Raw genomic sequence first — 14,911 nt, 5'->3', positions numbered from 1 at the left:
ATATATATATATATATATATATATATATATATATATTATATGTCATTGGGCTAAAAAATTTTCCTGCCATTCAAAGACACTTTCAATTAAAAGAAGAGAAAAACGATCTCAATCTTGACATAAAGAGAGAATTGAAAAGAGACTTACATTCTCAGGTAAGTTCTTCGCAATAGCACTGTGTGGCATTGGTTCAATGCACAGCAAGTGAGTAATCTCCCTCATTGTGACCTCTTCTTTGGTCACATTTCCCACTCCAGGTACATAACGCTCTCCTGATAAATACAATGAAAAAAGAATAGAAGAATTAATTAGTTTCTATTTGAATCTCGACTAGGTCTACTTACACTCAGAACGTGACATTAATTATTAATTATCATCTAATCTATTAGAAACAGGCCAAAAATTATTTTAGGTATTCCCCAAATCTGAGTAATAATCTACTTGTTGAAGTACAGAGGGAGAGAAATGAATGGTCAGTTTTAACTCACACATGAATACACATACATAGAACTACACACTCTTTACATTATATATAAGGCCCTTCAAAGTAGCATGTGATTCCAATCCAGAAAATAAGATAGCTGGCATGGGAATGAGCACTGGCTATCAATGAATAGCTTTGCTTTCAAAAATCTCCTTAATTGTCTGCCTGTCTTGTCTGTTTGTATGCCTGTCTCTCTCTCAACAGTACTAGAATTTGAAAACAAGAAAAAGGTAAAAGGATATTGATTCCAAAAAGGTTAATAATAGTAATAATGCAAACATAATGAATGCCATTAATGAAGAACTGTGAGTCAAAATGAGCTATTACTTTTCACCTATAAGGTCAACAAGTGTCAAAGATACCATGCCATTACTGATACATAAGCATTAAGAGATTTAAACACAAGTAACTTATTTTTTTTCCTCTCTTTTTTTCTTGAAGATACTGGAGTCTGATCTGGGGGCCTCAGGCTTGCTAGGCAGGTGTGCTAATACTTGAATATGCCTCCAGCCCCTACTATTAATTTTTCTAAGGCCGATTTGTTAGTATATACTAAAAGCTATGGGATAGATGATGGGAATAGCTGGGGCAACTGGAAAAATTAACAGTCTATATATGTGTAAATACACACTCACTTGTGCAAGGAGTGCTTATATTAATTTCAGCTGAATAGAAAACATATATGTAAAGGCCAACACCCTAACAATTCGATAATCATTTCTGCCAGTGAACATTTCTTTTTCTCTTCCACAACTAACTTTAGTGAAGCTAATTTGCACAGTAATTTGACAGAATAACAAAATGAAGATATATATATATATGTTTTGTTTTTTTTGGTCCAGTTGTGGGGCCTGAACTCTGGGTTTGGGCGCGGTCCCTCAGCTCTTCAGCTCAAGGCTAGTGCTCTACCAGTTGAGCCAGAGCGCCACTTCCGGCTTTTTTTTTTTTCTGCTTATGTGGTACTGAGGAATCAAACCTAGGGCCTCATGCATGCAAGGCAAGCGCTCTACCACTGAGCCACCTTCCCAGCCCCATGAAGACATTTTTATGTGTATTTATGCTATGTTTAAATTTCCTGTACATATGTAACTTTTAGAACTACTTAAATAAGGTTTTTTTAAAATTGACGTTTCTTACCATGATAATTATACCATACTTTGCTAAATTCCAAAGTTACAAACTAGATTAAAAAAAGAAAAAATACAAAGGTGCTAGGCGCCGGTGGCTCACACCTGTAATCCTAGCTACTCAGGAGACTGAGCTCTGAGGACCCATGGTTCAAAGCCAGCTCAGGCAAGGGAACTATGGGACTCTTATCTCAAAATAATCACCAGAAAACCAAAGTGGTGCTGTGGCTCAAGTGGTGAAACGTTTGTCTTGAGCTGAAGAGCTGAGGGGCAGCACTCAAGCCCAGAGTTCAAGCCCATGACCGACCAAAAAAAAAAAAAAAGGTGTCTGAAGATGTATTTCAGTTGTTAAAAAAAAAAAAAACTTTCTTGGCTGCATAAGGACCTGGGTTTGGTTTCCAGCACAACGTAGAATGAGAAAGAACGTACAATTTGCCAGACGCTGGTGGCTCACTCCTGTAATCCTAGTTACTCAGGAGGCCGAGATCTGAAGATCACAGTTCAAAGCCAGCCCAGGCAGGAGAGTCTGTGAGACTCTTATCTCCAATAAATCACTCAGAAAACCGAAAGTAGCATTGTGGCTCAAGTGGTAGAGCATTTGTCTTGAACTGAAGAGCTGAAGCACAGCACCCAGGCCCAGAGTTCAAACCCACAACTGACTAAAAACAAAAAAAGAATGTACAATTTACAGGCTTTTTAAAAGGTGGGGTTTTCCAAATCTATCAGTCACACCTGCTACATAAGTCTCTAATATCCCATGTAGTGTTTGGAATAGGGTAAAATAATCCATTACAGCTTTGTTAACATTCTCTGAAAAGCAGCCCACATTTGATTTCAAGATGTTTTGCTTTAATCTTACCCACAATGTAGATGAGGACCTGAAGCATTTCTTCTATTAAAGTATTATACTGCTTAATCAAATCCTATAGAATTAAAAAAAGAGAGAGATTAGTTACATAAGAATCTAAAACCTGCATTTCTGCATCAGCCTCTGGTCCATCCAGTCTAGTATTTTCTTCAGCACACAGCAATAGGTAGTGAGAAGTTACAAGTTCTGGGTCCTGATCTCTGGCCCTGGGTGCTGGCTGTCCTTCAGCTCTTTAGCTCAAGGCTAACACTCTACCACTTGAGCCACAGTGCTAGTTCCTGCTTTTTCTGCTTATGTGGTGCTGAAGAATTGAACCCAGGGCCTCATGCATGCAAGGCAAGCACTCTACTACTGAGCTACCTTCTCAGCCCCTCAACAAACTAATTCTAATCTTTAACTCTTCCTTTTTACTAGGTTACTGAGGAAAATGTCTTCAAAAGATATCCAAATTATTGGGAGAATACCTTTCCCTAATACATTCATCACCATTATAATCATTATTATTTTAGTAGCACTTGAGTTTCAACTCAAAGCCTTACAATATTTTTTTACAAGGCAGGTGCTCTAGCACTTGAGCCACATACCAGGCCTTTTTGCTTTAATTATTTTTTAGGTAGTAGAACCTATACAGAGGCCCAACTGTAAACATAAATAAACTTTTTAAATGTTTAAAATAGTAATGGTATCATTTCCTCTGGAATTAGTTCACATGCCAATTTCTGTTGTTTTACCTGGTCTTTTGTGGAAATAGTCTTGGTAAAAGCATCAGCAAGTTCATACCTCTGAAGTATAAGTAATAAAAACTTGTTGGGATCCATTAAAGATGCTCCAATCTGTAAAAGAACCTTGTGTCACATTTCTGTATATTAAGTGGAAAAACACTGTTTCTAGTTGCCCTATTAGAAAATTAAAAGTTTGCAAAAAAAAATAAAAAGTAGTATAATGCACTATTTCTATGCTGTTCATTTTCATGAAAACAATTCAAGTGAAGTTGACAACAATTATTCTATTTTCTCATTTCTTTTTTTTTTTTTTGGGTCCGGTCATGGGGCCTGAACTCTGGGCCTGGGCGCTGTCCCTCAGCAATTCAGCTCGAGGCGAGCGCTCTACCACTTGAGCCATAGCACCACGTCCGGCTTTTTCTGCTTATGTGGTGCTGAGGAATTGAACCCAGGGCCTCATGCATGCAAGGCAAGTGCTCTACCACTGAGCCACCTTCCCAGCCCTTATTTTCTCATTTCTTATTCCAAGGAATATAAGAAAGTGAAGGTATAAATATAAAAGTAATTTTCACAGCTACCTGAAGCATGATGATATCTTTATCATACATTTCTTCTCTGCACTTAACATCTTGGTAATAAAACACCTATAAAATAAAAGATAGATGCCAAAAGAATTATTTTATTTCAAACAAAATTCTCAACAAAAGCTATTCTTAAAACTTTCTATCACTTGCCAGGTGCCAATGGTTCATGCCTGTGATCCTAGCTACTCAGAAGAATGAGATCTGAGGATCATAGTTCAAAGTTAGGTGGGTAGGAAAGTCCATGGGATTCTTTTTTTTTTTTTCAGTATTTCTTTTTGCTTATGTGGTGCTGAGGAATCGAACCCAGGGCCTCTGGCATGCAAGGCAAGCGCTCTACCACTGAGCCACCTTCCCAGCCCGTCCATGGGATTCTTATTTCTAATTAATCACCCCAAAAAAGGCTGGAAGTGGAGCTGTGACTCAAGTGGTAGAATGCCAGCCTTGAGCAAAAAAGGTCAGGAGCAGCACCCAGGCCCTGACTTTAAGCTTCAGTACCAACACAAACAACAATTTTAAATAAACAAATAAAAACCCTTTTCTATCACTTTAAACCCTTGGCACCCCTTACAAACAAAAATTAACTATATAAATCTATAAATCAAGAGGTTTGGAGGGATAAAATGAGGAAATATGAAAATGATTCACAGTTGAAAATGCTCTGAATTAATTATCTCCAAATTCTCCATATATATAACAACAAAAATTTATTTTTACCTAAGTTTAAAAATATCTGCTTGAGGGCTAGGAAGGTGGTTCAGTGGTAGCATGCTTGCTTTGCATGTATGAGGCCCTGGGTTCGATTCCTCAGCACCACATAAGCAGAAAAAGCCAGAAGTGGTGCTGTCACTCAAATGGTAAAGTACTAGCCTTGAGCTTAAGAGCTCAGGGACAGAACCCAAGCCCAGAGTTCAGGTCCCAAGACCGACAAAAACAAAACCTGCTTGAATAAAAGCAAACCAATTTCTAGTCTTAAACATAGTATCCTTTTTTCCTCCAGTGGTACCTTTACAAGTTCTATTTCCCTCTTTGTGAGGAAAATACTTCTCCCTATTGTTTAAAACAGAAGAAAAATTATAAGGCAGCCATTGAATTTGTTTTGCAGTAGTGGGACTCAAACTTACACAGGGAAAGGTTTTACTGTTGAGCTACATCTCTGTCCTTTGATTAAGACAGCTGGTAGGAAGACCAAATGTCTTACCAATAAAGTAATCGTCAGAAAAGAGCTATGATAAAGGGAGATTTCTGTGAAACTACCAGCTTTCTACTACTTAAGTCTATGCAAGGATCCCTGTTTCTTATAACTCAAATAGAATAAGCATCTGCATGACCTCGAGAATTTCTACTTCAAAGAGTTTATGGCTTGAGGCATGGCTCCATTTTTGAATGACTGGCTGGTAAGCAAGAGGCCCAGAGTTTAAACCCCAGTACTTCAACTCCCTATAAAAATAAATAAATAAAAATTTAAAAAATAAAAAGTTTATATAATTAAAGGGATTTGTTTGGGGTAAAATTATAAATAAGCCAGGTGGTATGAGAGGCTAGGTAAAGGATTACCAGTTTGAGGGCAATCCTGGGTACAGAGTTTAAGACCAGCCTGAAACTTGTGCCAAAAAGAAGAAAAAGGTGGGAAGGGGGCAAAAACAGAAAGAACGAAGAGAAAGGGAGGGAGAGAGAGATAGAGAGAGAGAGAGAGAGAGAGAGAGAGAGAGAGAGCGAGAGAGAGACAAAGAAAGAAAGAGAGAGAGAAAGATAAAGAGATGACAGAGAGAGAAGGAAAGGAGGGAGGGAGGAAGGGAAGCAGAGATATAAGGAAAGGAAAAAAAAGGAACAAAGAATAAAAATAAACACACTCAGTCCAGATAATACACCTTATCGTACCTGGCTAATGAGGGAGAGTCCATTTCTTCGCCACATCTCAGCAACAACTTGGGCGACCAACACCAGACAACGCAGAGGATATTCCACTAGTATCTCTACTTGAAAGTCCTCCTGAAACAGATTGAAGTCCATTTCAAATGCCTGATCTTCAGTTTTCTAATCTATCAATGAAAGGGCTTAAACTAGATGATTTCCAAGTCCTTGTGATTTCAATGTGATAATATATAGTTATAAAATTACAATTAATGAGAATTACTACTCAGTTGGTAAGATATTCCCATTACCTTTCCCACCAATCAACTAAGGGGTGATTAGAAGTAGAATATAAACAAATTGATACTTAATAGTCACTTACAAAAGGCACAAATTCATGCAGTCTTGAAACAGCACCTAGCCGGCTTAAGCGCACATGAAGACCTGGTTGTTTTTAAGAAGAAATAAAAAACAAGAAAGCATTTAAACCCAGTTAATTTGTTTACTAGTTATCTAGTTTTTCACTAGTTATTTACTAGTTAATTTATACATTATAAAATGTATGTGTACCAGGTCTAGCAGTATAGCTCTGTGGTAGAGTGCTTTATCTAGCATACATGAGGTCCTAAGTTAAATCTTCATCACACAGACACACAGTCAGTCAGACAGACAGACATACACACATATTTGCTGAATTTAGAAATGATATTTTAAACTAAAATTTTCTTACGCCTTGTTTGAAACACATTATTACCAAAAGAACACTTACAATTCTGTAATTGTGTATTGTGTGCTCATACATTATCTAAAACTAACATGAAATTAAAACAGAACCAATATAAAACTATCTGGTGTCATTTACATCATATACAAAAACTAACTCAAATGAATCAAAACGTCTAAATACAGGACCTTAACACTATAAAAACAGAAGAAAACATATTGCAAAGTGGGTAGATAGGATTACAGGTGAGCTACTAGTGCCTGGCTGGTGTCAGTTTTTGAAAAGGACAAAAATAATGGCAGTCCTGAATCAGTGTCTGATCTGAGCTGTGTCTGCACACACTGAGCGCAGAACAAAAAGGAGAATTGAAAAAAAAAAAAAAGAGAGAATTGTTTTACTACTCTAAACATCTGGAAAACAAAGTTGTAAGAAATATGCCAAAACCAAAAATAATCACTCACCAGCAAGAGTCCTAGAAAGTGGCAGATGTATGCTCACAAGATCCTCAGACACTCTGTAGGACTTGGTTTCCAGAGTATGACCACACAATTGTACTACTGTCTTGCTGCTAGATAAGAAATTTGTACTGCACCTCATCACAGCTTTGTGGCATTCCTTATAAGCCACTAGTAAGAGTTCTTCCTTAAGGGAAAATGAAAATACAAATACGATTGACAAGTTAGATACTTTACCACTAATTAAATAAGTATTTATTAAATAGGAGTAAAATTTTCTAATTTATTACTAAGACTATAAGTTATGCATAAAAAAAATTTGGGGGGCTGGGAAGGTGGCTCAGTGGTAGAGCGCTTGCCTTGCATGCCTGAGACCCTGGGTTCCATTCCTCAGCACCACATAAGCAAAAAAAAAGAAAAAAGCCAGAAGTGGTGCTGTGGCTCAAGTGATAGAGCGCTAGCCTTGAGCTGAAGAGCTGAGGGACAGCGCCAAGGCCCAGAGTTCAGGCCCCATGACCGGACCCCCAAAAAAAGAGTCTCATGGAGGGACTGGGAAGCGCTCTACCACTGAGCCACCTTCCCAGCCCCCCAAAATTTTTTGGTAGTATTGAGCCTTGTACTTGGTAGACAAGCATTGTACCACTTAAACTACACATGCTGGCCTTTTTTATTTTTTCAGATATAGTCTAGTAGAAGAATGGGAAAACACATGCAGAGATAAATGAGGATGTAAATTCCAGAAAAGAGGTTATTAAATTGTAATCAAGGGCCTAGTTAGAGGCATAGACTTTAGAAAGACAAAAAAAGTAGGCAAAACCAGGCTTTAGCAGCTCACATCTATAATCCTAGTTAATAAGTAGACTGAGATCTTTCAAGTAAGATTTGGAGCCAGCCACTCTTATGATCAAGAAGCAGGACACTGGTGGCACACACCTGTAATCCTAGTTACTCAGAAGGCTGAGATCTGAGGATGACAGTTTGAAGCCAGCCAGGACGGGAAGGCCCAAGAGACTCTTATCTCCAATAAACTACCCAAAAAAAAAAAAAAAAACCCAAAAAACAAACTAGAAGTGGAGCTGTGGTTCAAGTGGTAGAGTGCTAGTCTTGAACAAAAAGCAGCACAGGAACAATGTCCAGGTTCTGAGTTCAAGCACCAGGACTGGCACAAAACAAAACAAAAAACAGCAAAAAGCTGGAAGTAGAAATGTGCCTCATGTATATAGCACCATCCTTGGGGTGGGGCACAGGGAGGAGAAAAAAAGCTCCAAGATCAGTTAAACAAAAAAAGAAAAGGCAGGGGAAAGATGGTGAACACACAAACTAACTCTGTCAGTAGACAGATTATGAGGACAGGATATAAAAGCCAGAAAAGGTAAAGCATTTGATTCATATCAAGTCAATTTTCTTAGAAATAAATCAGTTTACTTTTCCAAAGGGAAGCTGGGTTTTATAGTTGGAGTTTACAGAGAGCTATGAGCTAAAAACATTGCTTACAAAAATACATTGGTAGCTGGGCGCCGGTGGCTCATGCCTGTCATCCAAGCTACTCAGGAGGCTGAGATTTGAGGATCGAGGTTCAATGTCAGCCCTGGCAGGATGTCCGTGAGACTCTTTTTGTTGTTGTTGTTTTGTTTTTTTTGGGTCCGGTCGTGGGGCCTGGGTGCTGTCCCTCAGCTCTTCAGCTCAAGGCTAGCGCTCTACCACTTGAGCCACAGCGCCACTTCCCGTTTTTTTTTTCTTTTTGGTTATGTGGTGCTGAGGAATCGAACCCAGGGCCTCATGCATGCAAGGCAAGCGCTCTACCACTGAGCCACCTTCCCAGCCCGACCATGAGACTCTTATCTCCAATAAACCACTCAAAAACCGGAAGGGGCGCTGTGGCTTAAGTGCTAGAGCACTAGCCTTGAGCTGAAGAGCTGAGGGACAGCGCTCAGGCCCAGAGTTCAAGCCCCATGACCAACCAAAAAAAAAAAAAATACACTGGTTCTATATTCTTAAATTAGTTTCTAAATAGTTTGCTTACAGTAATCCTCTTGATTATATAACCAAACTTTCTCCATTCTTGAAGTATTTAAAAGTCAAATAGTACTAACAGTCATTTTCAAATAAATAAATGTATATAAAATAACAATACAGACACATATTTTAGAAGTGTGGTAGTGAGGTTTTAGCTCAGGGCCTTATGCCTGCTAAACTGGAGCTACCACTCAAACCATGCCTCTAGCCCTATTTTATGCTGGTTTTTTTTTTTTTTGGGTCCGTCGTGGGGCCTGAACTCTGGGCCTGGGCACTGTCCCTCAGCTCTTCGGCTCAAAGTTAGTGCTCTACCACTTGAGAGCTACAGCACTGGCTTTTTTAATTTTCCCCCTGCTTATGTGGTGCTGAGGAATGAACCCAGGGCCTCATGCATGCAAGGCAAGCACTGTACCACTGAGCCACCTTCCCAGCCCTGCTGGTTATTTTTGAGATAGGGTTTTCACTTCTTGCCACCACATGCTCCTGAGCTGCAACTTTCCTTCCTACTTTAGGCTTCCCAATTCATTGCAAATTCATCCTTCCTTTGTGGAGCTGAAGTCTTTTGGACTTTTCTGCCTTGGCTGTCCTAGAACCATGATCCTTCCAATCCTATCCTCCTACATAGCTTGGAAAAATAGGTGTGTGTCACTGCAACCAGTTATGGGTTGAAAAGAGATCTCTCAAACGTTTCTGCCCACATTGACCTTGAACAGCGATTTTTCCATCCATCCCCTTCCAAGTAGTGTAGTATTGAAAGTATGAGCCACAGGCGTCCAGCTAAAAGTATATTTTTTAACCTGGAAATTTTCCCAAATAAGCAAAACTAGCCTGGGACATCTTTATCCAACAAGGATAAAACACTGTATTTTCCCCCTAAATTTAATAAGACAAATTAAAATATTTACTATTATTTAAGTAATATATATTTACATCAAAGAAGCTACAAAAAACTATAATATTAAATAGTTAGTATAGTACTTAAAAAACTCTGCTCTTCCTAACACGGCTTTAACTTACATCACAAGCACACCACTCCTGAAACATGAGTAAAATGTTCTTTAATTGCATCTGTATAGCAATAGCAGCCTCCCAGTCAGGGTCCACTTCTATGTGCTGCCCGATCTGTCGTCTGATTTCTTCCATTCCCTGCAAGAAAAGATTAATCAAACTATGGCCTTTCTTTGCTCCCTGAGTCACTATTTTAACATTGTTATTAAGCTAGGTTAGAATCCATGAGTTCAAATGCCTGCTCTCTTTGGGATTTCTTAGCTATACAAGCCCCCATTCCTTTATATGTAATGTGAGAGTAATAAGTAAATCATATGACTGTTATAAATTTAAAATGGACAATACATGGAGTGATTACTATAAAGCTACCATATGGTAAGTATTTGATAAGCATTACTATAATAGCAGTAAACTAAGACATAAAGAAAAATCTGCTGAAGGAGGATCAATGAGTTAGTGCTGACATCTCATTTCTACTTTGCTACATAAAATTTCCTCTTAGGAAATCCACAACTTGCTAAGAAAGAAGAAGACGAAAAAAAATGAAGACTATACTTCAGTCTTTTGAAGGGATTATATTTTCATTTATTTATTTATTTATTTATTTATTTTTGGGTCCGGTCATAGGGCCTCAACTCTGGGCCTGGGCGCTGTCTCTAGCTCTTCAGCTCAAGGCTAACGCTCTACCACTTGAGCCACAGTGCCACTTCCGGCTTTTATTCTTTTTGCTTATATGGTGCTGAGGAATCGAACCCAGGGCCTCATGCATGCAAGGCAAGCGCTCTACCACTGAGCCACCTTCCTAGCCCCTTGAAGGGATTATATTTTTAACAATATTCTTCTTATTGGTTTACAGAATTATTATACCTGCATACAGGTAAGAATCTTCAAAAAAGATCGAAATCCTTCCAGGAACTGCATTCTTAATTTTTCTGTCCATATTGTGGGTTTGCTGATCAGGATATACCTATCAATTTCAAGAAGAAATATTTCATTTCTTTATTTTGAGATAATTTCTCAAGTTTCTTGGTTTATATACAATGTTCACTTATTAAAATTGTGCATTCCAATTTTTTAACTAGAAGCTCTAGACAGAGCTAGAATTATTTATTTTGCTTTATTTTACATACAACTAACAAATTATAGAAATGCTCTATAAAGGAAAGATCAAAACTAAACCTGACTTCCACAGAGTTTAATCTGAATAAATAAACACTGACCCAAGTTAGCCCAGCCTGTCACAGACAATTTGGTATGAACACAGTACACATCTCATAGGACTCATCACAGAGAGCATCCAAAGGACCAGTGGAAATCCGTTCAGGCTTAGGAGATTTGAATCAGTTTCCTACTCCCAGATTTTTTTTTTTTGGTCCAGTCGTAGGGCCTAAACTCTGGGCCTGGGCGCTGTCCCTCAGCTCTTCAGCTCAAGGCTAGCGCTCTACCACTTGAGCCACTTCCGGTTTTTTTTCTTTTTGCTTATGTGGTGCTGAGGAATCGAACCCAGGGCCTCATGCATGCAAGGCAAGTACTCTACCACTGAGCCACCTTCCCAGCCCCTACACCCAGATTTTTGAGAGATAAACTCATTTTAGCTACAATTTAGCAAGAACAATGTTTTTGGTAGGCTGAAAATATTGCAATAGGCCAATATGAACAATGTTTATAATGGAATAACTTCTCAGGATGCAATCATTAACAATTATTATTTTAGCTGGGTGCCAGTGGCTCACACCTGTAATCCTAGCTTCTCAAGAAGCTGAGATCTGAGGATTGTGGTTCAAAGCCAATTCAGCAGGAAAGTCTAAGAGACTCTTATCTCTAATTAACGACCAAAAAGCTGGAAGTGTAGTTGTGGCTCAAATAGTAGAGTGTGAGTCTTGAGTGCAAAAGCAAAGTTTGAACCCTAGTACTAGCATACACATGTGTGTGCACGCACGTGCTTGCACACTTGCACACACACAAGCTCTCATTGAAGGCATTTGCAGATAACCTTTGGTATTAGGGGAGTGAAAATTCTACCACCTCTCCTTGAGATATACAAAATGGCAAAGTATTTGTATACAGCCTGTGAACATCCTTCTGTTACCTAAAATCATCTCCAGATAATTTAATATCTAAAACAATATAAATGCCATGTTAATAGTTGTTACCTGGGGCTGGGAAGGTGGCTCAGTGGTAGAGCGCTTGCCTTGCATGCATGAGGCCCTGGGTTCGATTCCTCAGCACCACATAAGCAAAAAGAAAAAAGCCAGAAGTGGCACTATGGTTCAAGTGGCAGAGCGCTAGCCTTGAGCTGAAGACACAACACAGTACCAGACCCAGAGTTCAGGCCCCACGACCAGACTCAAAAAAAAAAAAGTTGTTACCTATAGTGTTTTTAGGACTAAGAACAAGAAAAAAAATCTACACATGTTCAATATAAACTAAGTTATTTAAGCCGGGCACCAGTGGCTCACGCCTGTAATCCTAGCTACTCAGGAAGCTGAGATCTGAGGATCACAGTTCAAAGCCAGCCCAGGCAGGAAAGTCGGTGAAACTCTTATCTCCAATTTACCAGAAAACCAGAAGTGGGGCTCTAGCTCAAAGGGTAGAGTGCTAGCCTTGAGCTGAAGAGCTGAGGGACAGCGCTCAGGCCCAGAGTTCAAGCCTCACAACCGACAAAAAAAAAAAAAAGAAAACAAGAAAATTATCTACACATGTTGAATATAAACTAAGGTATTTTAGCCGGACACTGATCGCTCACATGTGTAACCCTAGCTACTCAGGAGGCTGAGATCTGAGGATGGCAGTTCAAAGCCAGCCCAGGCAGAAAAGTCCATGAGATTCTTATCTCCAATAAACTACTCAGAAAAAACTAGAAGTGGTGTTATGGTTCAATTGGCAGAGCACTACACTTGAGCAAAAGAAGCTCAAGGATAGTGCCCAGGCCCTGAGTTCAAGCCCCAGGACTGGCAATAAAGAACCAAATAAACCTAAGATATTTTTCAAATATTTTCAATCGATTGTTGGTTTAATCCATAGATGTAGGACTCCTGGGATACAGACAGACAACTGTGTTATATGATGCAGTCACTGTTATTTGTCCTTGCCATCATTTGCAAGGAGAATCCTAGATAACCACAAGAATCAGCGTTTAGGGTCATAAGGCAGAGCAAATAAGCACACAATATGTTTACAGGTGCCCTCACCTTTTGATGGGAACAACTTACTTTAGGTCACATATTACTGCATATACTCTTCCCAGTTTGTCTTGGCTATAACCCTGGAAGTTGAATTTATTGTTCCTGTCCAAGTATTCAGGTAAAACTTCCAGCAGAGTTTCAGTAATGACAGAAATAACATTCTGTTCTTCAATAAGATGTCGAGCCTGAAGAATATTTTAAGAATACTGTCTTTAGCATTAATTCACCATGGCATGGACTGAATTTATTTATCCATTTGTATGGTTGGTCAGTAGTTTTTTTTTGTTTGTTTGAGGCTAAGTCTCAGTATGCCTCAGCCTCCCAAGTGCTGGAATTAAAGGCATGAGATACCAACCTCCTATGCTCAGCAATAAATGTTTTAATAAATATCCATATTGGGCATGAAAAACAATCCTAGTTTTAGAGAGTATCTATTACTGAGAAGTTAGTTTTTAAAAATAGAAGTCTCAAGCTGGGCGCCGGCGACTCATGCCTGTAATTCTAGCTACTCAGGAGGCTGAGATCTAAGGATCACAGTTCAAAGCCAGCCTAGATAGGAACCAATAAACCACTCAAAAAACCAGAAGTGGCGCTGTGGCTCAAGTGGTAGAGCACTCGCCTTGAGCTGAAGAGCTGAGGGACAGCGCCCAGGCCCAGAGTTCAAGCCTCGTGACTGACAATCAATCAATCAATCAATAAAATAAAAATATAAGTCTCCTACCCTTATTAACTAAAAAATACCTATCTAGATTCTTTAAGCCCATTTTACAGGTCATCTTGATAAATATGTGTCATTAGTAATCATAAGAAGAGCACATCAAAGATCTCCTTCTCAATTTCTATCATATTAACCCTATTCTGGCATCCATCTCCCACCCTCACTTAATTTCTTTTCCCCATTGTCTTCTCTGGCCCTTTGAAAAGGCTAAAGTAGGCATAGTCAACTAAAGTGCCCAGAAAAAAAATCAGGTGCAGAAGTTCTACAAAAAGGAAGCCGGATGCTCCATTCTCTTCCCAGGCCTCAGCACCATCGCACAGCAGTGCCTGATGGGCGCACACTCAGTCTTCTTGGTTTTTCCTTACTGTATATCTATGTCAAACAATAACTACAAGTTTTGTTTTTTGTTTTTTAAGAAATGGTATTGAAAGGCAGTGCTCCTTTTCAATGCTACATCATATAGTAACTCTGGAATTACTACAGTGAGAAATCTGCTACGGATGTCACCTCTAGGGGAGGGGCAAAGGGCAGGACCCAGACCCACTCGCTTGGTCCTTAGATGCCACAAAGGTTATCATTCACACGCAGATGCCATTGAGTATCAAACTGCACAAATAAAATTAATACAACTTAGTAGTTTTGACATTGTTTTGATTCGGCATTAAGTAAAATTCTCATGAAGCAAAAACATTTAGAAAGACCGCAAAGCGCTATCATACATACCAGAGTAGGAACAGTAAACATCTGAACTGACAGTGCAGTTATAGAGATACTCCTGTCATGATCATCACTGATGTACTCCTTCTGCAGTTGCTTATAATACTGAAAGACAGAAGTGGAGATTCTATTACATATCACTACTAACACCTTCTCAATTTTAGTAACATTTGCAAGCATAAATCTATTCATAAGATGACAAGTATAATATTGCTCCTATTTATCAGGGAAAGATATCACAGTCAAAATAAAAATCTGAGAGAACAAAAAATTAGTTGAGTTCAACTAAAGTTAGGCAATGTCAAAAGAACTGTTGAAAACAAAACAGAACAGAAAAACCCATAGATAAAAACCAGAGGAGTTGCCGGGGAGCCGGTGGCTCACGCCTGTAATCCTAGCTACTCAGGAGGCTGAGATCTGAGGATCGCGGTTCAAAGCCAGCCCGGGCAGGA

The 14,911-nt window shown here is 39.1% G+C and overlaps 1 protein-coding gene across 1 annotated transcript in view; it reads right to left on the bottom strand.

Moving 5' to 3' along the window:
• Positions 1-14,911, bottom strand: part of Ubr1 (ubiquitin protein ligase E3 component n-recognin 1) — a 94,778-nt gene that overhangs the window by 48,736 nt on the left and 31,131 nt on the right. The window contains exons 11-21 of the mRNA XM_013009984.1: positions 14,466-14,564; positions 13,052-13,209; positions 10,707-10,806; positions 9,849-9,977; positions 6,822-7,002; positions 6,019-6,080; positions 5,664-5,774; positions 3,780-3,845; positions 3,211-3,312; positions 2,471-2,534; positions 148-272 (exon numbers count right to left, since the gene is read on the bottom strand). Coding sequence (XP_012865438.1) covers positions 148-272; positions 2,471-2,534; positions 3,211-3,312; positions 3,780-3,845; positions 5,664-5,774; positions 6,019-6,080; positions 6,822-7,002; positions 9,849-9,977; positions 10,707-10,806; positions 13,052-13,209; positions 14,466-14,564 — 1,197 coding nt within the window. The remainder of the gene's footprint in view (positions 1-147; positions 273-2,470; positions 2,535-3,210; positions 3,313-3,779; positions 3,846-5,663; positions 5,775-6,018; positions 6,081-6,821; positions 7,003-9,848; positions 9,978-10,706; positions 10,807-13,051; positions 13,210-14,465; positions 14,565-14,911) is intronic.

Source organism: Dipodomys ordii, unplaced genomic scaffold, assembly GCF_000151885.1.
Source record: "Dipodomys ordii isolate 6190 unplaced genomic scaffold, Dord_2.0 Scaffold11, whole genome shotgun sequence".
Lineage (NCBI taxonomy): Eukaryota > Metazoa > Chordata > Mammalia > Rodentia > Heteromyidae > Dipodomys > Dipodomys ordii.
The sequence above is the reverse complement of the archived record's forward strand: the minus strand, read 5'-3'. Positions and strand labels throughout refer to the sequence as shown.